This window comes from Lynx rufus, unplaced genomic scaffold, assembly GCF_022079265.1.
Source record: "Lynx rufus isolate CCGP_SWC_20201006 ecotype Redwood Valley unplaced genomic scaffold, mLynRuf1.p SCAF_3, whole genome shotgun sequence".
Taxonomy (NCBI): domain Eukaryota; kingdom Metazoa; phylum Chordata; class Mammalia; order Carnivora; family Felidae; genus Lynx; species Lynx rufus.
The window spans coordinates 185,702,672-185,726,370 of record NW_025814845.1 but is presented as its reverse complement, the minus strand read 5'-3'; the positions used below and the strand labels follow the sequence as shown (position 1 = coordinate 185,726,370).

General features: G+C 44.6%; 1 protein-coding gene and 1 pseudogene across 1 annotated transcript; one reads left to right on the top strand and one right to left on the bottom strand.

Annotated features, from left to right (window-relative positions):
* Positions 1–364: 364 nt before the first annotated feature.
* Positions 365–22,103, top strand: LOC124520538 (cytochrome P450 4V2). Its single transcript, XM_047091468.1, has 11 exons — positions 365–1,155; positions 5,912–6,024; positions 7,941–8,026; positions 8,816–9,006; positions 9,401–9,470; positions 11,036–11,162; positions 12,585–12,770; positions 15,112–15,214; positions 19,500–19,634; positions 19,729–19,908; positions 21,349–22,103. The coding sequence occupies exons 1-11, from the start codon at positions 942–944 to the stop codon at positions 21,525–21,527; spliced, it is 1,584 nt and encodes a 527-aa protein (XP_046947424.1). The 5' UTR covers positions 365–941; the 3' UTR covers positions 21,528–22,103.
* LOC124520420 (protein SET-like) lies at positions 18,293–18,940 on the bottom strand (annotated as a pseudogene).
* Positions 22,104–23,699: the final 1,596 nt, after the last annotated feature.

Genomic DNA, 23,699 nt, shown 5'->3' with positions numbered 1-23,699 from the left:
CTTCTGACTGCTGACTTTCCACGGTCGCGAGGATATGGTGGAAAATATTTGCATCACAGCAACCTTACTCAGCTGTCCCTAGTCCCGGTGGGCCCCCGGATGCAAAGTGGAAACCGCTGCTCCCAAGGTCGTTGCCCCTAAAGCTGCCCCAGGATCAAAGCGGAAGGCCGCTCTGCGTGATGGAGAAGACGGGGTGCAGCCCCGCAGGCAGGCAGGCAAGCAGCCAGGCCCCAAAGGGTAGAACCCTGCCCGCTGCGCGAGGAAGCATGAGGTCGGGGACCCAGCCGGGAAAAAAATAAGCCCCAAAGGCTGACTTTCAAACCAAATGCCTCTTTATTTCAACGTTCGAATAGCCGGTTCTCTGTAGCTGCGGTTCTCCCGTGCGTGACCAGCAGCGGGGACCTAAAGCCCAGACCCTGCCCCGCCCTGGCCACACGCGGCTGCCTCGAATTCCACCCCCATTCTTCCCCTCCCCACTCAAGTGCCTTCACTTACATTCAGCAACACCCCATAGCAGCTAGGAGCGGTGTTCCCCTCTGTCAGTTTCCGCTGGACCAAACACGGAGGCCGGAGTGCATGGCGTAGGTTTGTGCCAGCGCAGTTAACAACCCGGCTGCTGCTGTTTGGGGAGCCTGGGAGGCTCCAGCCTAGTCCCGAGGCCCAGGGCGGCCGCCGCAGGGAGAAGCCCCGGTCTCCGGGTCCCCGCCGTAGCGAGGCCGGGCCTGTCTCCTGCCGGAGGAGGAAGAAGCGAGCGGCCCGGGCGCCACCTCTTTCCCCCTGGGGGAGGGCGCTGGCATCCTCGCGGCGGCCGCGGCTCGGGGGCTCCCGGAGTCCCGGAACTCCTCCCAGGACCGGCGCACTTGAACTCCGGGAGTTGGCCCAGCACCTCGCCCCGCCGTCCTGCCAGTCTCCGTCCCAGTGCGGAGCGGCCCGCCGGCGCGATGCTGGCGCTGTGGCTGGTGGGCCTGGGGCAGAAGCTGCTGATCTGGGGCGCGCTGGGCGCCGTCTCCGTGGCGGGAGCCACTCTTCTCCTGAGCCTCCTGCAGATGGTGGCGAGGTGCGCGCGGCAATGGCAGCAGATGAGGGGCCTCCCCACGTTGCCCGGCTGCTACCCCTTGGTGGGACACACGCTGGTGATGAAGCCAGAAGGGAAAGGTAAGAGACGCGGGGGCCGGTGGGCTTCCTAGCCTGCGCGGACCCGCCAGCAGGAAGGCCCAGGGTGCAGGAGCTTCCCCGCCCCCCCCCCCACCTCCCCCCTACCCGCCCTGGGCTCAGCCGGTCCGCACCTGCTCCCCGCCAGCCCCCCTTCTCATCAGCCTAGAGCACCACGACTTGAGGGCCGCTTTGGAGAAACAAGAATCTGTCCCCTGCTGGAGAGCGGGTTCCCAGTTCTATCCGGTTTGCCCTTCTACCCCTGATAAAATTGCTCCTGCCTCTGTTTCACATCAAGTTTTTCTTTATGTATAGGCTGGAACGCAGTATGTGTAAGCTGTCCTTCTTCCTCTTCTCTTCTTTTCCCACTTGGGAGCTGTTCCTATCTCTAAACACTGCCTGTCTTCTTTCTTGGCTGTTGAAGCCTAGGAGCAGAAACTTCCCTGGAGCGGGGAATGCACCTGAAAACAGTCCCATCATCCTCCCCCCACCCACTGCCCTCCGAAAATCAGGGACTAGAGATTTCATCTGAGGCTTCCCTCCCTCCCCGCATCGCAAGATTTGACCACAACTTTCTATCCTTCTTGACCTTCTTATTTTAGTTCTTTTAAGGAGGTTAGGTAATAACAGTAAACTACGAGGGCAGGGCCGTCTGGCAAACTTAACACACCAGGTTTTAAAAGCCTTATTTATGAAACAGTGCATTGTTTTTGTTTTTTTGTGTTTGTTTCTTGCTTTTGTTAGGTTTCATGGATGAGGGGAAAAATCACTGTGAGTGAGAAAGTTCTCAGAAGCACCTGGTTTTACAGTCTCCCATCAGAGACAGTGAATTAGATCTTAGCACTCCGTTTTCATGGGTGTGCAAATGGGGATACCCGGATACCCAGGGTTCAAAAGATTTGCCCCAAATGACAGGTTCTAAAATGAGCCTAGGACCACAATCCAGTTTCGCCTCAGATTAATTGTAAATAGCAGTTTTACAAGTTGAACATTAACTCCAAAACTTGAAGTATTATTTCTTTTCTAGCCCTCCCCTCCCCCCACCCCTAACCCTCATGCTGTCATTGCATCCCCATGGAAATAGATAAGGCCTCATGGGGCGGGAGTGACCTGGGGGGTGTTTATCAAAATATCAGAAATGTTCCCTGGCAGAAGAAATCCAAGTTAACCTTTCACCAATTACACATCAATGTGACTAATGTTACAAGTTATCCAATACCGCATCTAGATGTCTGAGAATCGTGTTTGTAGAAATCATCTAGGTTGATACTAAGAGCATCGTGTTTGTAGAAATCGTCTAGGTTGATACTAAAAGCAGAGCTAACCTCTCCTTCTACCCTGAGACTTTATAGCATTAAAGAGTCACTGTGTCGATATATAGGGCTCCCATTTCCCAGCAAGAAATAATATGCTTAAGAAATCTCATCATATTCTTTTGGGAATTTATTCTAAACATTGAAATCTCTAGTGAATGAGACCTGTTTCAAAATAAACTTGTGAGTCGATTGGAATATTTAAAGCAAGTCTCCCTGGAGTTACTTTCTAAGTGAAAAGAGTGACAACATACTGGCTTTTACGAAGGGACTTTTTCATCCATGCACAAGTACCGGGTTTTGGCATCAGGCAAAGCTTTGCTCCGTTTCCGGCTTTGCAACCGAGTTGTTTTAATTTGAGGAGTTGTTTAAAACTCTCTAAAGGGAAAAGAGCAAGAGGAGAACTACAGCAACGGTCAGAAGACATCGAACAAAATAGCAGTATCGACAATTTCTTGAAATGTAAATAGACTGAATCCTCCAATAAGAACACATAGTGTGGCTGCATGGATAGGAAAACAAGACCCATTTTTATGCTGCTTACAAGAGACTCGCTTCAGACATAAGGACACACACAGACTGAAAGCGAAGGGTTGGAAAACGATGTTTCATGCAAATGGAAACCGAAAGAAAACTGGGAAGCTACCCTTACACCAGACAGAATAGAGTTTAAAACGATGACTGAACTAAAAGACCAACAGCGTATTCATGATAATAAAGGGGTCAATCCAACAAGAAGATACGGCATTTATAAATGTAAGTGTACCCGACACAGAAGTACCAAGATGTGTAAAGCCAATATGAAAATTTTCTAAGTTAGAGTTTTTACCCTTAACTTGTAAGTTAATTGTATGACAGTTATTTTAAGGATGAAATTCAATGCATGCTATTTCCAGATCGCTGTCTAGAGCTCGGTTAGAGTAAGTTCCTTAATTGTCAGTCAAACACGGGGCCCTCCCTGGTGCCCAACATTGGGCTAAACAAAGTGGCTGGTGTCAGAATAGTCCAAGACACGTTGCTTGTTCTCATTGACCTTGTCTCTTAGGCAGGAGGCCGTGCTTCTGATTTTGTGGCCACTGTTCAAACTCCAGCCTCGATAATCTCACCTGGAGTTCTGCCCTTGACTTTCCATTGGTGTTTCAAACCAATTTCTTGCTTTTTTAGTCCATTATGTCAACACCTGCCTGCCCTAACTGTTCTCTGATATCGGACCTGTTACCTTCCAACCACAGGCTCAGATTTCCCTGTCTCCTCTATCAAGTCACACAAGGAAGGAAGTTATCGTGAGACATGGCATTCTGACACCGTTGACTTGACCCAGCTCTTCTCGTAGCAATTTTGACAACCATTTAGGCCAGGCGACACTTGAAAGCAATATGGCGTAATGGTCAAGATGGAGCACTGTAGTGTCTTACCGCCTTAAGTACAAAGCCAGGTTCCATCATTTACTCTCTGTGATAGTGGGCAAGTTTCGTCAATTGTGACAGTAATCATGTCTTGCATTTAACTATGGTGAGGCGTAAAAGACAGTGCATCAAAAACGCTAACTCTAGTTCAGACATAGAATAACTTGCTGCTGTAGGGGCGCCTGGGTGGCTCAGTCGGTTAAGCGTCCGACTTCGGCTCAGGTCACGATCTCGCCGTCCGTGAGTTCGAGCCCCGCGTCGGGCTCTGTGCTGACTGCTCAGAGCCTGGAGCCTGTTCCAGATTCTGTCTCCCTCTCTCTCTGACCCTCCCCCGTTCATGCTCTGTCTCTCTCTGTCTCAAAAATAAATAAAAACATTAAAAAAAATTAAAAAAAAAATAACTTGCTGCTGTAAAGGAATAGGACATAATGGATGTTAGCTCTTTTAGGATAATTATTACTAGGTTTCGATGTGCTGAAACCTGCAAACACTTTGTATTTAGTATTATATGGAGTGGACATCCGTGAGCTCCTGTCCTACTGCACTGTGCACCACCTGACCTGGCATTGGGTGAAGCCTGGCATTGGGTGAAGCTTAATGACGGATGAAGAGCAGGGATGGGCCGAGCCTGCGCACGTTATTGACACTGAAAAAGTGCTGAAAAGTTGAATAGTTTGTTTTTTATGCCATATCAATTCGTCCCTGGTGCCCAAATTCCCATGTCGAAACAACGCTGTCAAAGTACCTTAAGTACCGTATTAGTAGCCTCACAGTGAGGTTGAAATTAGCCTTGCTGTTGTCGATCAGGCTTTCCCTTTGCCCAGGAGAAGCCCTGCATCCACATCTGCCTACCCGCTAGCCTGCCTCTCCTCACCCCTCCCTAGCTGGATTTTCCCAGCAGTGGAAGGAGGCTTCTGGTCCATTTCCTAACATGTAATCACTTGGCCAGCTGGGACTCAAATCCTCCCTTAACCTCATCTTGTTTGACTTGTGTTCCGAAAACATGCCTCACCTTTGCCAGGTTTTTCTCTGAGGCCTGGACCCTGTGTCTCAATTCTTCGGTCACCTGCTGTCGTTTGTTTCTACCCAGATGGCACTCATCGACATGGCATTTCTTCACTGAGAATTTTGCAATGGCTTGATCTCTCCTGAGGCCACGCTGCATTCCCCAGACAGGGGCTTCGTGGATTTCAACACGGAAAGTGTTGACTCCCGAGTTTTCCACACTACTTTGATGCTGGAGTTGGGATTGATGGTCACCATTTCCCCAAACCTGATGCAAACGCCAGCCAGAAAGCGCAGCCAATGCCCCTAGCCCTGGCTGCATCGAACTCCAGCCTTTTCCCCACCCCCAGCGGCTTCCTGTGGCCCCAATATACCCAGGTGATTCACAGATCTCACACACACTGGTGTTACTGTCGTAAAATACGATTCCAGTCTTGCCAATCCTCATCAGAAACTGCCAATGAGTGTATAAAAGCAAATCAAACCCTCCAGTGCTCCAATCTCCCCTCCCGATGATATCACCCCATCTAATGTGGTGGCTGCACCTACAGGGAATTTCCAGAGTTTCATGCTTCTGCTCTGCTGTTTCTGCTGCTTGGTTGACATTCTCTCTCGACTCCTACTTCCCCTTTTCTGCCTATAAAAATACAACTCATGTTTTAATGCTCGAATACCATCTCCTTCATGATTTTTTTTTTTTTTCAGTCCTGTCCATGAGGACCAGTAACTCCTCAGACCTAAACTTCTATCTTAGCAACCATTTTGTTTTGTCTGGTATTACAGAAGTGACCATCTCCCATAGTTAGCAGCTCCCTGAGAGTAGGGATTGGGTCCTTTGGAGGTACACGTTTCTTGTACATTATCTTACTCATAATTAAATTACCCTCACAATTCAGTCATTATAGCCTTCAACAGGGAAAGTGTGGTGGACCTCGAAGATGTGAGAGACTTGGCAAATATTAAATGACTTGCCCAAAGTAAACAACCCAAAAGGCACAATAAGAAACTCACTTAAAATTAAATCTCTCCTCCCAGAATTTTTTCAGCAGCTAATTTGTTACACAGAAGAATATCGGCATTTTCCACTGCTGAAACTCTGGCTTGGACCAGTACCACTCTTGGCCATTTATAATGCAGAAAACGTGGAGGTGAGTGTGTGGGAAATAGGATCACTTTTCCACTGTATATCCGATGGTGTGAGAGTCTCATCCAAATAAAGATAGCAAAAATGTTCTTACATTAAAAAAAAAATTTGTTTGAACATTTATTGATTTTTGAGAGACAGAGCACAAGTGGGGGAGGAGCAGAGAAAGAAGGAGACACGGAATCCGAAGCAGGCTCCAGGCTCTGAGCCATCAGCACAGAGCCCGACGCGGGGCTTGAACTCACGAACCACGTGCCCATGACCTGAACCGAAGTCGGATGCTCAACCTACTGAGCCACCCAGACGCCCCAAAAATGTTCTTACATTTAATTGAATTTAGTATATTGAGCATTTCACTAAATATTTTTGGGTATGTGGGTGCCATTTAATGCTTTCCAGATATAGTGTAAATATGGGGGGGTGGGTAGTAGCCTCTAGATGTCTGTGCACATCTGATATCAGGTCTAATACATTCTCCTTTTTTGAAAAGTCTACACAAGGATACAGTTTCATAGAGCCACAAATAGGTTATTCCACAAGGTGAGCACATGTTACCTGCCAGACATTGTTTTCTCAGTCTAAAAATATAAGACTAATAAAGTATGAGTGTTTCTCTCAAGATGCTCTGAGTCTCCTATCCATTACAAATGTATTACTCCAAGTTAATTTTCTTAAAAAAAGAATGCTCATCTGATATTGATAGGGCAGATATCATTAATCCATGCTGTTGAAATTGGGAGTATACTCCCAAAGAATACGTTTTACTTATCATTATGACTCTGGGGAGACTATCTTGTGGTTTGATGAGCAAAGGATTTGGGTCAGGGAGTGAAAAATGGGGTAAGCAGGGTTTCTTTGCATGGAACAAAATTAAAAACAGAATTTCCTAGGCGATGGCGCTCGGATGTGTCTTTCTTAGATATTGCCGTGAAAATGTGTGCTTCCTCTTGTACCGCACTGTAGCAGCCTGGTTCCGAGTAGATAATGAGGAGACAGGCATAGGATTTCAGCCATGGCTGACTTGGCGTGATCAGGCTTGATATGTGTGGGTGGAGATCTATCCAGAATGCAGGACTAGAACAAGGAGCCCAGGCAGCATTTTGTGCTCAGACCTAAATGCTCATCCTTTCTACCTCACTTGGATTCCAGGGGGTCTAATCATACTCAGGGCCTTCAGTGTTGCCTACATGCTGGGGACACTCGAATATGTACTTCTAGTTCAAGTCCTAGCCTGAGCATCTCACCTACCTGCTTTCAGACCATAGCGACTTGAATGTCTCCAAGTCAACATGCCCACAAATGAACTTGTGACTTTTATCTTCCTAGACATGGTCGTCCTTGGATTCACCTAGCTCCTCTCCCCCGTCCCCCTACCCACAGTCAATGACTCCTCTTGGTTCCTAGTTCATGGTAGGAGCCAGGGTATCGTCTTGGACATTTTCCTTTCTCTCAACTCCATTTGGTCCCCAAGACCGAATGACACTTGGATGTTCAACACTCTACTTGACTTCTTTAGAGGCACAGGAATAAAAATGAATCGCAGAGAAATAGTAGTTACGAGACGTTACTTTAAAAAGTAGTGTTCTGGGCACCTGGATGGCTCGGTGAAGCATTTGGCTTCGGCTCGGTTCATGATCTCATGCTTCATGAGTTCGAGTCCCGAATCAGGCTCTCTGCTGTCAGCACAGAGCCCACTTCAGATCCTCTGTCTCCCTCTCTTTCTGCCTCTCCCCTGCTTTTCTGTGTGTGTGTGTGTGTGTGTGTGTGTGTGTGTATGCACGCTCTCTTTCTCAAAAATAAATACACATCAAGAAAAAAAAAGATAAGATGCTAAATTTTGTTAAAAGGTAGTCCTGTACTCTTACAATTGAAATTATTTTGATATCTATATATCTCTCAATTTTTTTCCCTCTTTCCAAGGTAATTTTAAGTAGTTCAAGTCAAATTGACAAATCCTGTGTGTACAAGTTCCTAGAACCATGGCTTGGCCTGGGACTCCTTACCAGGTATGTCGTTGTCACTTTGTAAAGCCGTCTGGTAGAATCAGTTACTTCTATTGGTATCTTGTGATGTCAGGAATTGGCACAAAGTAATCTTCCCGTCCCGAGACTGTGCTACCAGGAAGCTGGGGAGAAGCTGGAAGGAAAGGACTGGAGAACACTGGGCTCTGACAGACAGGAGTCCAGCGTGTATGGTAACCTGTAGCCATGGTACTCGGTAACGGTGATGACCAGTGTCCTGAGAAGACTCAGGTCCTGGTGTGTGAATGGAGTAAAGGAAAGGAGCGTTTGGAACAGGCAAATCTTGAAAATCCAGTGGAAAGGGCAGTCAGCCCCAGCCAAGTATAGGGAGCACAAAAACCTCAGTCCTGGAGCTGGCATCCAAAAATAGGACTGCATCCTCTGGGAGAGGGCCTACCAAGAGAGAGGCGGGACCCTTGTGGGTCTGTGAAGAATCTGAAGAGAATGGAGATCAAAGGAGAATCACAGACCATGAGGATCATCTGAGGACTAAGGTAGTAATCGAGGGGAGACAAAATATTCTAACTTAGAAACTCAGAAATTGAGACAAATTCTTCCATTTGTCAAGTTTTATGAGGGCTCCTTTAAATACGACCCAATTTAGAAAAAGATCTGAAATACCCACATTCTGTGACTATATATGAGTCTTTGTCATTCTGACCAAAGCACGTGAGAACCTATAGATTAAGCTGTTTCGGGAGAATTTTGTTGAACTGGCTAAATTTACGCTCTGTTTCTCCTCTTTTATTTGTAACCATGTATTGTTATTTCTAGCACTGGAAACAAGTGGCGATCTAGGAGAAAATTGTTAACACCCACTTTCCATTTTACGATTCTGGAAGATTTCTTAGATGTCATGAATGAACAAGCAAACGTATTGGTTAATAAGCTTCAAAAACATGTTAACCAAGAAGCCTTTAACTGCTTTTTTTACATCACTCTTTGTGCCTTAGATATAATTTGTGGTAAGTCTCAATGATCTGTTTCTAAAGGTACGGTGTAGCGTAGAGCGGCCCACACGGAAACTAACATTCCATTGGGAAGGCCAAGGAGGGGATTGGAAAGGCTCCTGGATTGTTCAGGATGGTCCCGTTGCTCAGCCGCCTGAGAAGCAGCAGCCCCTGCTAAGGCTTTGGGCAGGATTGTCACAGAGCCCACATGCCAGGAAGGTCAGAGGGAAGGAAGCAGCAGCAGCAGGAACAGGGAATGGAAGGTACAAGAGAAAAGGGGGAGAGAACAACTTCAAAACCTACAAGAATCGAGCAGGACCTACGTCTTCTTTTTAAGGGGTGGTCGCTGGAAAGTGAACGCAGGATAGGTGATGGAATTGAATGGTTGCTTCTTGCCTCTATTGTACAGAAACAGCCATGGGGAAGAACATTGGCGCTCAGAGTAATGACGATTCCGAGTACGTCTGTGCGATTTATAGGTAAACGAAGTCCTTTGGATCGTCTTTAAAATGGTTCTTGATTAGGGCTTTGAAAAGGATTGCTGATAATTTGTGAGTGTCTTTTTCATTGTTTCAAAAGGAAACTTTATACTGAAATTGACCCAGTCGTTTAAGCATGTATTTGAGCAGTAGACGAACGGTTTTGTAAATGATAACACACCCAGATGATGCCGTCAGTTAAAACGATTATTCTATAATACGTTGAGAGATTACATTATGACACTAAGTGCTAAAGGCAAAACCAGATTTTTGGTATGATAACCACCAGGTATAAAGAATTATTTATAGAAGGAGGGGCACCTGGGTGGCTCAGTCAGTTAAGCGTCTGACTCTTGATTTCCGCTCAGGTTTGTGAGTTCGAGACCTGCATCAGGCTCTGCACTGACAGAGCAGAGCCTGCTCGGGATTCTCTCCCTCTCCCTCTCTCTCTGCCCCTCCCCCATTTGCTCTCTCCCTCTCTCAAAATAAATGAGCAAACATTTGAAAAACACGATTTATAGGAAGAAAACACTGGAAGGCACTATACCAAAGTATCAGTTGCGGTTATTACTGTTTGCGTGCGTGCGTCTCTTTTTCTGACTGTGTTTTGTTTTTGTGGCTGTTCATTCTCCTTTCCCATATTTTCTGCTGAGTATGTATTATTTTTTCATGGAAATCATCAATTTTTACCTCGAAACTGGCTGGCAGTTATTCAGCTATTAAGAGTCAGGGCCAGGATTTGATCTGACACATCCTATCTTGAAGTTCACTGCTCATTTCACCTTATTTTAATAAATGCGTACTGAGCGTCTATAACCTGCCATCCACTATCCACTGCACTAGTCCTGACTAGTTGTGTCGCCTCACACAAATAGGAAGAAAGCGGGGACACACACAGTGAAACAGATGAATGTAAACATAAACTCTAATAATTGCTTAGAAAGAAACGATCAAGTTGACATTAGAGAGGGAAAGAGGGCTACGTCCTACGGGTGAGCGGTCGGCAAGAGCCTCTCTAAAGAATCGGTGTCTGAGCCCGTCTCGAAGGAGGAGATCACGCAGAGGTCTGGCTGCTATCTTGCTGGACATGACAAGGGAGGCACTCGGGACAGCTGTGTGACACATGGGTATTCGGCGAGCACTTCTCTGCAGAAGGGGACGACCAGTTGCTTTTCTGTCACTCCGGAGGCGTGATTAAGCGAATGAGTGCATATTAAAAACTGGCAGATTTCATCCCAGTGGGTGATCCCAGAGCCACAGCGGCCTTGGGAGGTCAGGAACTCTTTCTGGAGAGGGAGAAGCAGGCCTCAGGTGCCCATCTAGTCCGGATGTGTTATAACAAATTCTTCCTTCTGCTAATGAAACCATTAAAATGTTAAGCTTCACTGGACGTGTAAAAGCCCGTGCATTCATTGTTGAGCATGAAGCACAGGGCTCTTAGTAGCCTTTCGGATGAGTCCTCCTCATTCCCGTATATTTCCCTCGTTAAGAGCAGACATTGAATAGGTGCTGAGGAAAGAGACATTTCCGGTGTATCGGCTACCGTATTTTTATCCCATTTACAGGATGAGTGATTTGATATCTCGAAGAATGAGGATGCCGTGGCTCTGGCTTGACTTTTTGTTTTTTCTGTATAAAGAAGGATGGGAACACAAAAGGAACCTGAAGATCCTACATAATTTTACCAATAAGGTCAAGTCCTCAATTGATTTTTTTTAGTGTGGTATAATATACAAATTTGCCCTTATAGCCGTTTTCAATGTCCAATTTGGGGGGTTTTAAGTACATTCAAATTGCTATGCAACCATTGCTACTATCCATTTCTAGGACTTAAAAAAATTTTGTTTTAATGTTTATTTATTTTTGAGAGAGATACAAACAGAGGGGGAGGGGCAGGGAGAGAGGGAGTCACAGAATCTGAAGCAGGCTCCAGGCTCTGAGCACTCAGCACAGAGCCTGATGCGGGGCTCAAACCCATGAGCCGTGAGACCACGATCTGAGGCGAGGTCAGATCCTTAACCGAATGAGCCACCCAGGCGCCCCATAGGACTTTTTTAAGTCCGAGATTTTTGTGATTTTGTTAATATCCTCAGTGTAGGACCGTGAAGCCTAAGTCTCATAAAATTTGAATTGAATAATGGAAAAAAGTAGGCAACGTGATTACATTTCAATGTATTTAGTAATTTTTTTAATGTTTTTATTTATTTTTGAGACAGAGAGGGACAGAACAGGAACAGGGGAGGGGCAGAGAGAGAGGGAGACACAGAATCCGAAGCAGGCTCCAGCTTCCGAGCTGTCAGCACGGAGCCCGACGCGGGGCTCGAACTCACAGAGTGTGAGATCGTGACCTGAGCTGAAGTCGGATGCTTAACTGACTGAGCTACCCAGGCGCGCTTTAGTAAATATTAATTAAGCAGTTGCTAAGTGCTAAAACTTTGCCAAGTGTGAGAGATACAGTAATGAGTAAGACGCGTATGTTCCCTACCCTAAAGTAGGTTAGTTTAGTAAGGGAGTTTATTAAAATGGCAAAATGAGGTATGAGCTATGAATATTTATTAACAAACAAGGTGCTATGTTAAAAGAACATAGAGACAAGTATTATGAGGGTCTTCTGGAAGATGTTCGTATTAGACAGTAGTTTTCAAAGGCAAAGGGCCTTTCTAGTATCATTTTAACTTAGAAAAGATTAAAATTAACTGGATGTTCCTATTTCCAATTCAAAGATTACAAAGCGATCATGATGTTGTTTTGGAGATAGGATGCCAGTCTGTGTTAAAGATGCATATAGGGCAATCAACCAGGCTGTAGGAGAACTCTAGGGTACCATCTAGTAGACCGTTACACCCCACTGGAAAGTCTGTAAAAACGGCACTTGAAAATTCTGAAGCTGTCTGACAATTAAATTCATGTTTACAAGTCTTATCAAAGAATGCCATAAAATGTTAACAGGCAGCTTGACGTTATTTTTACAAGAGCCTAAGTTGTGATTGAGATAGCAAGGATAGGAAAGGTTTAGAAAAGATAAGTTAAAGAAACTGGGATATTTGCACAGGAGAGTGTATTGTTAGATTATAACAAATTCCAAATCAAAGCATATGATGGTTTAAATCACAGGTCATCTCTGAACGGGCCAAGGAACTGAAGAGAGACGAAGAACATAGAAGTGGTGACAAGGACTCTTCCCCCTCCAAGAATAAACGCAGGGCTTTTCTTGACTTGCTTTTAAATGTGACTGATGATGAAGGGAACAAGCTAAGTCACGAAGAGGTTCGAGAAGAAGTGGACACTTTCATGTTTGAGGTATTGTATATCATCATGTTATTTTCAGGTATCATTAAATAAATTCCAGCTATTTTTTTTTAGAATCTATAACATTATTTTTTAAAACTGTAATGAAGTTTTTAAGTAGCTTCATAGAGCTAAGGAAGGGTCATCAGACTAGCATTAAAATTTACACAATTTAAGAACCTGATTAAGTATCAGGTCAACTTCCGTGTTCAGAAAAACCTTTGAGTCATGGTGGGTACGGCATAGACACATTTTTTTTCCCCCTCAAGAAAATCTGAGGTCTGTCAGACTTTTCCAAGAAGAAGAGCGGCCAACAACTGCTGTGTTCTTTTTAGTCTGTGAAACCCACTAGTCTGTTTGTTCAGTACGTCCTTTGAAAGAACCCTGTTTGCTTCCTGCCTCTACCAATGAGTCCTTAGCTACTGCCCTGAGCTGCCCTACCTTAGAAAGAGAACAAGAGCCACCCCATGGACAATTTAACCAGTTTGAGATTCTAAAAAAAAAAAAGATCTCCAGTCTTCCAGTAATAATAGTAATAATAAAAGATGCAGTTTTTGACAAAGAGAATTCTAACTGTATTAAATATCACAAGGGGTGAGTCTCTCAATATATGTGGATTGCCAGATAGAGATAAAGAAATGTTTTTTTTAAGCACCGCGTGGTAATATATTGGAAGCGGAGGAGAGCAAAAGGCATCCACCGTTTCCGATGGCTCAGCACATGCTCACGGGTGTGTTAGCTGCACCCCCCGGGGCCGTCTAGATGCAATGCTAGAGCACATCCGTCCTTTCGTCCCGAGGGAGGTCGGTCTGTGTCCTGTAGCTGAAAGCGGGTCGCGTTAAGCGTCTGTAGGCTTGAGCTCTCCTCCCGGCTCTGTGCTCACTGGCCCTGTGAGATGCTTCCAATCTTCCCCGATCTCTGTCATCGCTTTCCTATGTGTACGACAGAGAGATGGGCTAGGGCAGTGATTTTTAAACTTCTTTTTTTAAGCAGAGCGCTTTACCGGAAAGAAATGTTATGCGGAAAATGGACACCCACGGAGCTAAAAAGTGGAGAGGTGTTAAGCACGTAGGCTCTGGGGCCAGATCCCCCGCCATAAGCTGTCCTAGAGGTGTAACCTTGGGCACCTCATCGAGCCTTTCTGGGCCTCGGTGTCCTCATTGTTCGAGCACGGGCCTCACGGATTAGATGAATGCTGTTTTCAAGTGTACCAACAATTGTGCCCAGGAAGCATACCGTAGATCTTGGCTATTATTATTTGATGTTGAAGTGGAGAGACCTTCTCACATCTCCACCCTGTATGCACACACATGCGCACACACACGTACATGCATATAAGTGCACACACATGCATACGAGTGCACACACATGCATACAAGTGCACACACATGCGTTGTCATGCATGCGCCTACACGTACACATACATACGTGTATAGGGCATGCAAACATCCCTCTCACCTTCGTGAAGACAACCAGCCGATGATCTCTTTCTTCCAGTTTTAACAGTCTGAAATTCTACATTTTTTTTTCTCCTTTGCATCAAATAGGCATACCACAAACTATCACGTCATGACCTAACGTGACATCCTCCATAACGTGGATGCAGGCTCTTGGGGCCATGCCTTTTAACTGCCTGGGAGCCAGTCATTACATATGAAGGTTTTTACCCCTACCCCCTCCCAGCAGCACGCTCCTGTGAATTCCATGCTTAGTTTCGCTCTGGGTAGCAGATAAAACAAAATGGGAAGCTCTGTCTCGGTATTTGATCTCTAAAATGTGAATTATAGTACCAAGTATTTCATGAAGCTCTGGGAAGAACAATCATGTTAGTTTCTGCACCTAGTTAGTGCTTAGTGTGTTGCCTAGAACTTGGCAAAATTAAATGAAGCTGTTAATCAACTTCTTGCCCTGGAGAATTACTCAGAACTGCATATGTACTCCCTGGGTACTCAATGGGTATACTCAATGGGTAAAGCCTACCTTGCAAATAGGGGAAGTGGAGAAGTACGGTTCTGGCAAGTTGGCTCAGAAAAGCCGGACTTCCTCCCCCCGCCCCCCACTTCAAAACTGTCTGGCCTACCCCGTTCCTTGGAACGCCCGCCCCCTTATCAGCACAGCTGAGCCACTTCTTACCAAGTAGACAGCTCCATGTCATGGTCAAGTGTCCGTCTATGCAGGAAGGGATTGTTTTATAGGTTTGTTTGTCACCAAGGTGAGATGCTGTATGGGATTAATTTGTTATGTTCTGGAGTCAGATTGCAACTGTCAGATCCAATTCAAAATGGAGTCATCCTGTCCGATCTTCTCGATATAGCTCTGCTCTTTAAGCCATTGTTTCTTCTCACCTTTGTAGGGCCATGACACGACTGCAGCAGCAATAAACTGGTCCTTATATCTATTGGGTTCTTACCCAGAAGTCCAGAAACACGTGGACAGTGAACTGGAGGAAGTGTTTGGTATGTTTGGCCCCAACATTAGCGGCTCTGGGGGGGTCCCACGTCCGCCGAAACAGACGCCATTCATACTCATTCAGGATGTGCTGTAGGACCTGTTGGAAAGTCAGTGTAATAAGCAGGAAGTCTCCTTTATGGGATCCCTTCCAGTACTGTCTCCTTTGCAAGGCCTCCCCTGTTCACTTACAGGCATTGGCCAACCACCTGGCGTGTGACTGCCTTAGGCTAGACACTGGGGGTGCATAGATAAATGCTACTGTCTCCAAGGACCTCACTGCTTACTAGATGAACCGGCTATTGTCCATAAAATATGGAGTCCTGGCTGTGCACTTGAGTGATAAGAAGAAGGTGATATTTGGGAGCAGTGGGGAGCAGGTGATGTTAGTGAGAGGGAATCCAGGAGAGCTGTTTCCCATAGGATTGCGTCTGGCCACAAATGAGAGGAAAGTTGGGTGAAGCGGAGAGGCCATCCTTTCTTTTTTTTGTTTTAATTTATTATTTTTTATTTTTTAATATGAAATTTATTGTCAGACTGGTTTCCATACAACACCCAGTGCTCATCCCAAAAGGAGCCCTCCTCAATACCCATCCCCCTCCCCCCTCCACCCCCATCAACCCTCAGTTTGTTCTCAGTTTATAAGAGTCTCTTATGCTTTGGCTCCCTCCCTCTCTAACCTTTTTCTTTTTCTTCCCCTCCCCCATGGACTTCTGTTAAGTTTCTCAGGATCCACCTAAGAGTGAAAACATATGGTATCTGTCTTTCTCTGTAGGACTTATTTCACTTAGCATCACACTCTCCAGTTCCGAGGCCATTATTTCTATTACACAACCAGCAATCAACAGGTGAGGAGTCCTAGGCTGAGGTCAATAGGGATGTCACAGAGTCTCAGTCTTGCTCTTTTTTTCTCTCTATTCTTCACCATCTTGGCTTTTGTGCCCTTGATTGTTGTTGGAGGTCTCGTGTGTATCTTCAAGACGAAAAGGAAGGGGAGGAGGGGATGAAGGATGTATTAGTTTCCTGTGCCTTCTGTAATACACTCTACAAGCTGGGTGGCTTAAAACAACAGAAATTTATTTTTTTCACAGTTCTGAACACCAGAAATCCAAGATCAGTATTGCTGAGCCGAAGTCAATGTGTCGGTGGGGTTGTACTCCTCCTGGAAGCTCTAGGAGAGAATCTGTTCCTTCCCACTTCTGGTGGCCACCAGCCTATCCCTTGGTTTATGGCCACATCACTCAAATCTCAGCTTCTATTTTCACACCCCCTTCTCTTCACTCTATGTGTGTGTGTGTGTGTGTGTGTGTGTGTGTGTCTGTGTGTCTGTGTAATCTCTCTCATCCTCTCCTATAAAGACATTTGTGATGGCATTCGGAGCCCAGATGAATAATCCAGAATAATCTCCCTGTTTTTATATCATTAACTGAATCAGATCTGTAAAGGTACCTTTTCCCCAAATAAGGTAATATTTACAGGTTCCAAGGATTAGCACCTGACATATATAGGAGCCATTACCAGCCGACCACACAGAGGCTATGCATTGTGCCATCAACTTTATCCTTTGTTGAATCACACATCACGTGGCTCCCATAGCTGGAAGGAGAAAATGAAAGATTGGGTCGACCGGCCAACAAAATGGTGTCTCTTCATAGAGAAGAGAAGTGGGGAAGGAAAAAGCAGGAGAGGGAAGGCATTCTAGAAAGAGGAGAACCAGATGGACAATGGCACAGAAATGGAAAAGTTTGGAGGACAGTAGTGAATCGTGAGGGGCAGCTAGAATTTGACACATGTGGTACAATGTATTGAGAGATGAGGTTGGACAAGTAGTTTTGAGTTCGGATTGTGTGAGGCCTAGACATCTCAAGAAGGAAGACTTTATTTTGTAGAATGGAGGCAATCTTAACTTTTTGGCTCTGTTTCTATCGTCATTTTATTTATTTTTTTCTGTATTGATTTTAATTCTCTCATATTGCCTGTGGTGAGTAAACTTGGTTTTTCAGAAGCTCACAAGTGTTTTTGGAACATGTTCACGTTTCGTAACCTCTATGATGTCCAGCTCGTTGCTGTTGTACTTTTTGCTGTTGATCTCACGTGATTAAAGCAGCATTATTAGTAGATGGCTTATTTGGCCACTTCTCATGTTTTCTACTGATTGTCCCTCACTTTTTCTTCTATCCCCAGTATTACTTCTAAAATTTCATGAGCAACTCATCTTTGGGTATTGAGTTGCAGGTATAAATTCCTCTTGTTACACATAAAATTAACCATTTATCGGTGTGTATTTAGTTTTATTGTAACAAAGCCACTTGTGCCCTGTTCATGTTTAAAGTCAAGCATCCTCTTTTCCCTCCAGTGAAACAAAAAGAAAATTTAAAAATAAACAGGAACAAAATTACAATAGAGAACGTCAATCCCAAATCCGGTCTTACAGGCTCGCCGAGTCTCCCATGGAGCGGTAGGGCTCAAGGCACTAGGAGAGAATTTTATTTCTAAAGTGTCATGTTAAACTATAAAGATTTCCATTAAACATCACAATTAAACATGGCTGAAGGAGAAGCCATGTTGTCAAGATGCCCACTTCACCGACCCAAACATCTGAAACCCACCCTTCCCTGATCTAGAAATGCATTTTTTAAAAAATTAAAACCGAGAGAAAGTAACCAGATACATTTTGGTAAATGCTAACTGTGTCCGTAATCGCGTAGAGACACAAAGTAATCTCTGAGCCCAGTACTGAGGAAAAGGAGGAAAAGAGCTAGAATTCTAGGCACTCCCACGTGGGGCCCGGGCACCCGCCAGCTTCCAGCAGAGCTAAGACAGCTGAAGGTTTTTCTTTTTTCCCCATGTGTTGTTTATATGAAGTTTTGGTTGAGACAGAAAAAGATAAGAATGAATTAAGAACCAAAAATGGTAGAGTTTCTCTTCCTACTGTATTATGCTCAAGGTATTGCCCCCCGCCCCCCATCCCAATAAGTTGAGAATCATTGTGTAAAGGAGGAGAAAGAGACTTCAAGAACAGCATGGCTGAGTACAAGGGGGCTGGAGAAAATTAAGACAGGAGATTGGAATCCATCATCCTCATTCTATTCTTCATTAGTGTGTTCTCCTCGTCCTCCACCACCACCACCACCACCACCACCCCCTTCTCCATCATCCATGGCAGGAACCAAGTAGTGTTGCGATGGGTTTTACCAAACATCATCTTAGACGTCCCTTCCTAACTCATCTGTACCTCCATCGAGATGGCCAGTAAGCCAGAGAAAGAAACTCCCTGGTTCCTCATGCTCCCTCTTCCTATGGCTTTATTTTGCATTTGACTTGAATGTTTTATCCAGTCCTTTCCGATTCCCATTTGATTTCAGTAGATTTTGAAGATGGATCACGCTCCCATCTAGATGAAATTCTTTGTTTTTGAAGGAAGGGTTTTTATCAAAGTGGACATCTGTTCCATAACCTGATTTAATATCTTCCAAATCTGTCACTTCAACTCTGGTCAGATGATGCAATGCCTCTTTGTCTTCCTCTCCAAGGAATACAGATCTGTGGATGGCTGTTACCCCAACTGTTGTTACCCCAGAACTGGGGATCTTGGCAATCATTTCCAGCTTGCTTTGAAAACATGCTCAGTGGCGTTTGTTATATTTCTGTTCTACTTTCAAAATCTCTCCACTGGCTTGTTCCTTAAGTCCGTCTGTACTGATTTCATTCCAGCTGCTCCTTGCTATTCTCATTCTTCCTTTGGCAAGTCCAGGGAGGTTGATGTCTCTTCTGGCCGGAAGGCAAGACCATCTTAGTTTCTTTGTTGGACACAGGAGCAAAAGGCGATTAGGGGCCGTGCTGTGGGGGAAGTCCAAGAATCTGGCTCAAGAGAAGATGCACATCTGGAAGCTCTGAGAACTCAAAACTAACCATTTTAAAGGAGATGAGTTCGTACATTCACAGTGTTGCACCACTTTTACTCTAATTCCAAAGCATGTTCAGCACCCCGAAAGGAAACCCTGCACCATCAATCAGCCACATCCCATTCCCTCTTCCTCCAGCCCCTGTCTCTGTCAGCCTCTCTGTCTCTGTGGATATAGCTGTTCTGAGCCCTTCCTGTAAATTCAATCATTCGGTACGTGGCCTTTTGTGTCTTGTTTCTTTCACTTAACACGTTGTCTAATTTTATTTTGATTATGTATCATATTAGAAATCCTACTTTGGCTGTAGGTATTTAACATCCGGTGCTTGGATTAATTCCTTGTTGATGTCCCGTTCCCCAAGCCCATATCGTGTATTTACTTTGATCAGGGAAGTCTGATCGTCCTGCTACCGTAGAAGACCTGAAGAAACTTAGATACCTGGAATGTGTCATTAAGGAGAGCCTCCGCCTTTTTCCTTCTGTCCCCTTATTTGCCCGCAATCTTACTGAAGATTGTGAAGTTGGTAAGAACTCTATGATTAGAATAATAGGGAAGATGGATTTTTTTTAACATCTGTCTTGCTCCATTCTTATGGCATATTGCCTACTTCTTGGCAGCGGGTTACAAAATTGTGAAAGGCGCTCAAGCAATCATCGTTCCCTATGCACTGCACAGAGATCCAAGATACTTCCCAAATCCTGAGGAATTCCAGCCAGAACGGTTCTTTCCCGAGAATTCGCAAGGACGCCACCCATTCGCGTATGTGCCTTTCTCTGCTGGACCCAGAAACTGTATAGGTTTGTATCCATCAGAATTGGTTTGATCTTTCCAGCCCATGTGGTAGTGGGTTTCTCACAATACTTTCTTTTTCTTTTTTAAATTTGTTAACGTTTATTTATTTTTGAGAGAGAGAACACACACGCAAGTGGGGGAGGGGCAGAGAGGGAGTCAGAACCGGAAGCAGGCTTCAGGCTCTGAGCTGTCAGCACAGAGTCCAACATGGGGCTCGAACCCACAAACTGCGAGATCGTGACCCGAGCTGAAGTCAGACACTCAACCCACTGAGCCACCCAGGCGCCCCCTCACAATAATTTCTTTGAGATGTCATGTCTCCTAGGCTACGGTCTCTTAAAAATTGGTTTCTTTTTTCTTCCACTTCACTCTACATTATTGTCTCGAAAAAGATTGTCGTAAAGTAGAATAGTTTGCTAGGGCCACCATAACAAAGTACTCCCAACTGGGTGGCTTCAACAACAGATACTCATTTTCTCATATTCTGGGGGCTGCAAGTCTGAAATTGAGATATCAACAAGGTTGGTTTCTTCAGAGATCATTCTAAACCTTGGCTTATAGATGGTCGTCTTCTCCCGTATCTTCCTGTATCTCCCCGGTCTTTCCTGTGTGTGTCGTATCCTGATCTCTTCTTTGTATGAAAACATTAGTCAGATTGGATTAGGGTCCATCCATATGAGCTCATTTTAAGTTAATTAGGCTCTGTAAATACTCTGTCTGCAAACACAGTCACATTCTGAGGTACAGGGTGGGGTAGGGCTTCAACATAGAAATTTACTGGGACAGAATTCAGTTCATAACATACAGCACAATCAGTTTCATGGTAGAGTTTTAAAATACTGTAGATTTGGGGTCCATGTTGGATGTATTTTATATGGTAGAAAATGTATTTGTAGCAGTTTTATTTAACCTAATATCTATGTTTGTTGCTTTTAAGAATCGCATTTGGCAAAACAGAAGCAAAGAATGTTTACCATATGGCCAGCTGAAGTACTTAAAAAAAAAAGGATGCACATCACCATGCGTTATACACACTTTGGCTTTAGGTTCTCTAGCATTTTATGAGGATGTAAATGTAGGTGTTAGTAAAATGAGGTCAGATTGAAATGGATGGATCTGAAGCCTATTTGGTGACTCTGTAGTAAATTAAATTAAAGGCCCAATAAGCCATCTACAGTAGTGAGTCTCATGCTTCAATGACCCTAGAATTCATCTGGGATTACTGCTAAAATACAGATACCTGCCCCACCCCAGCTATTGGGCTGCACTGGGTAGGGGCGGGGAAGGGGGCTTAAGAATCTTCATTTTTAACCAACATCTCAAGTAACTCTGCTTCTCCTTATTGTGAAAATATAAAATTGCTTGCTTCCTCTAATAGGACCGGTGATTTCTCACCTTTGAGATCTATGTATATTTAAAGTAATGCCATTTTCATTAACTTGAAGGTCAAAAATTTGCCACAATGGAAGAAAAGGTCGTTCTCTCCTGCATCCTGAGACACTTTTGGGTAGAATCCAACCAGAAAAGAGACGAACTTGGTCTGGCGGGAGAGCTGATTCTTCGTCCAACGAGTGGCATCTGGATCAAGCTGACGAGGAGAAACGGAGATGCGTCCCAACCATAGTCCTGGGCTGTGGCCTTGTCACGTGAACGGTCTTTCTTGGAGGGAACTGGATTTACGATTTCTAGATCTGGGTTCAATACTCTGAGTCCCTAGACCTATTTTTTTCTTGTCCCCACTTCTGTTGGGATCAAGCTCCCCAAAGAGTTTTTATATTTGCATCACGACCATAGGTCTTAGCCCCGGTCTCCATCCCCAAAGTAGAGTTAACCAGTGACGACACCCAAGTAAACATATGATAGGTTTCTCAGCAGAGGGATCCACAGGCCAATTCAATTCAATTGGCACACTGAAAATATAATTTAATTGAGATTCCAGAATTTTTTAAAGGTATTCTTACTGACTGGGGAACATGTATATGCATGTATACATATGCATTTAATTTGAAAAGGGTGGGTAATTAAGTACTTAGACCTAAGAAGCTCAAGTTTTAAAATTATATGAGTGACATCAAATATGAGAAGAAGAATTATTATGGCACTTTTCAGATTATATTGCCTGGACTTGATAATTTTTTTTTTAATTTTTTTTTTTTAACGTTTATTTACTTTTGGGACAGAGAGAGACAGAGCATGAACCGGGGGGAGGGGCAGAGAGAGAGGGAGACACAGCATCGGAAACAGGCTCCAGGCTCTGAGCCATCAGCCCAGAGCCTGACGCGGGGCTCGAACTCACGGACCGCGAGATCGTGACCTGAGCCGAAGTCGGCCGCTTAACCAACTGCGCCACCCAGGCGCCCCTGGACTTGAGGCTTCTTTCTTGAAACTTGCTTCTTTCTCTTTTTCTCTTCCTTTCTCTCTCTCTCTCTCTCTCTCTCTCTCTCTCTCTCTCTCTCTCTCTTTCTCTCTTTCTCTCTTTCAGTGGCCCTGCCCTGGATGTGAAATTAAAGCAACTTAAGTTGACTCGTGAGTTCTGTTCCTGTTTCCCTTTTGACCAGGTGCCGATAGCCGTGACTTCATTATCCACAGCATCACAACTAGCCTTATATATCATACACAGTTGGGAAAGACTCCTCTCGGTAATTTCCAATCCCCCACAGTGCCTCAGAGGTTTGAGTAATGGCTTTTGGGGCTGGGAGGACCTGAGAACTTAACTAGTTACACTCCCTTTTATTCGAAGCGTCTGAAATCAGTGAGAAGGTAAGTTTCTGCCCAGAGTCACGCCGCTGGTGGGTGACAGGGCTGGAAACGGAGGTCTGTGCATCTCTCCATTCCCACCGTGATAAACTGCGCTGTGTTATGGTCTTATTTGATGGAACTCAGGTCTGTAGCTAGGTGTGTCCTTAGAACACAGCTTTTTCTGCCTCCGATTTTGGGATATTTCTTCTAGAGCTCTTCCATCATTAAAGGGAAAGAGAAGCCACCCATCTGTATTTAGTAACTCAGGAATATCTCACTTGGTTTAGGGTTAGACTTCCAGTAAATTCAGTCCTCCGGAACATACCTACCCAGCTGATAACTGACATTCTCTGAGTTCTAATTCCGTAGGCAATATCTGTATCCCCTCAATCAGTGCCTTTAAAAAGTGACTTTTAATGAACATAGTATCATTGTTGCTTCAGTTTTCCCAAGGCAATAGCAGATAGAAGCAACAGAGTAAGAGGATGGAATTTCTTTGCAAACCAAAGCCATTTGCAAGCGCTTCAGGCTGAGTCATTATGGGCAGGGTCAGCAGCTCTACCTACTTTACTATCCCAGGGCACCCCAGTGCGGACAACCCAGTGGCTTAGTTGATGAGAAAAAGTCAAGGAAGTATATGATACGGTTGAAAAAGGTTCATAGCATATGCTTAACTTTGCTAGCTAGAAAGTGGATATATGTAGAAAATCTTATTTCCAGATGACTATGGATAATCAAAGTTTTATTCATGGAAATTAGTATTATTTCTCAATTTTATGCATTTAGATTGAAAACTTGCTTCTTTCTCTTTTTCTCTTCCTTTCTCTCTCTCTCTCTCTCTCTCTCTTTCTCTCTTTCTCTCTTTCAGTGGCCCTGCCCTGGATGTGAAATTAAAGCAAAACATTGCTTAATGTTACCTTTTGGCCTGAGATCTTCGTGTAGCTCCAGAATAATTTGTTATTTGTGTTTTAATTGGAAACTCTCGTAACTGTGTTAGAGGGAGAATGGTCTATGGTAGCAAAATGCAGATGCTGATTTTTTTTTAATAAGAGAATGA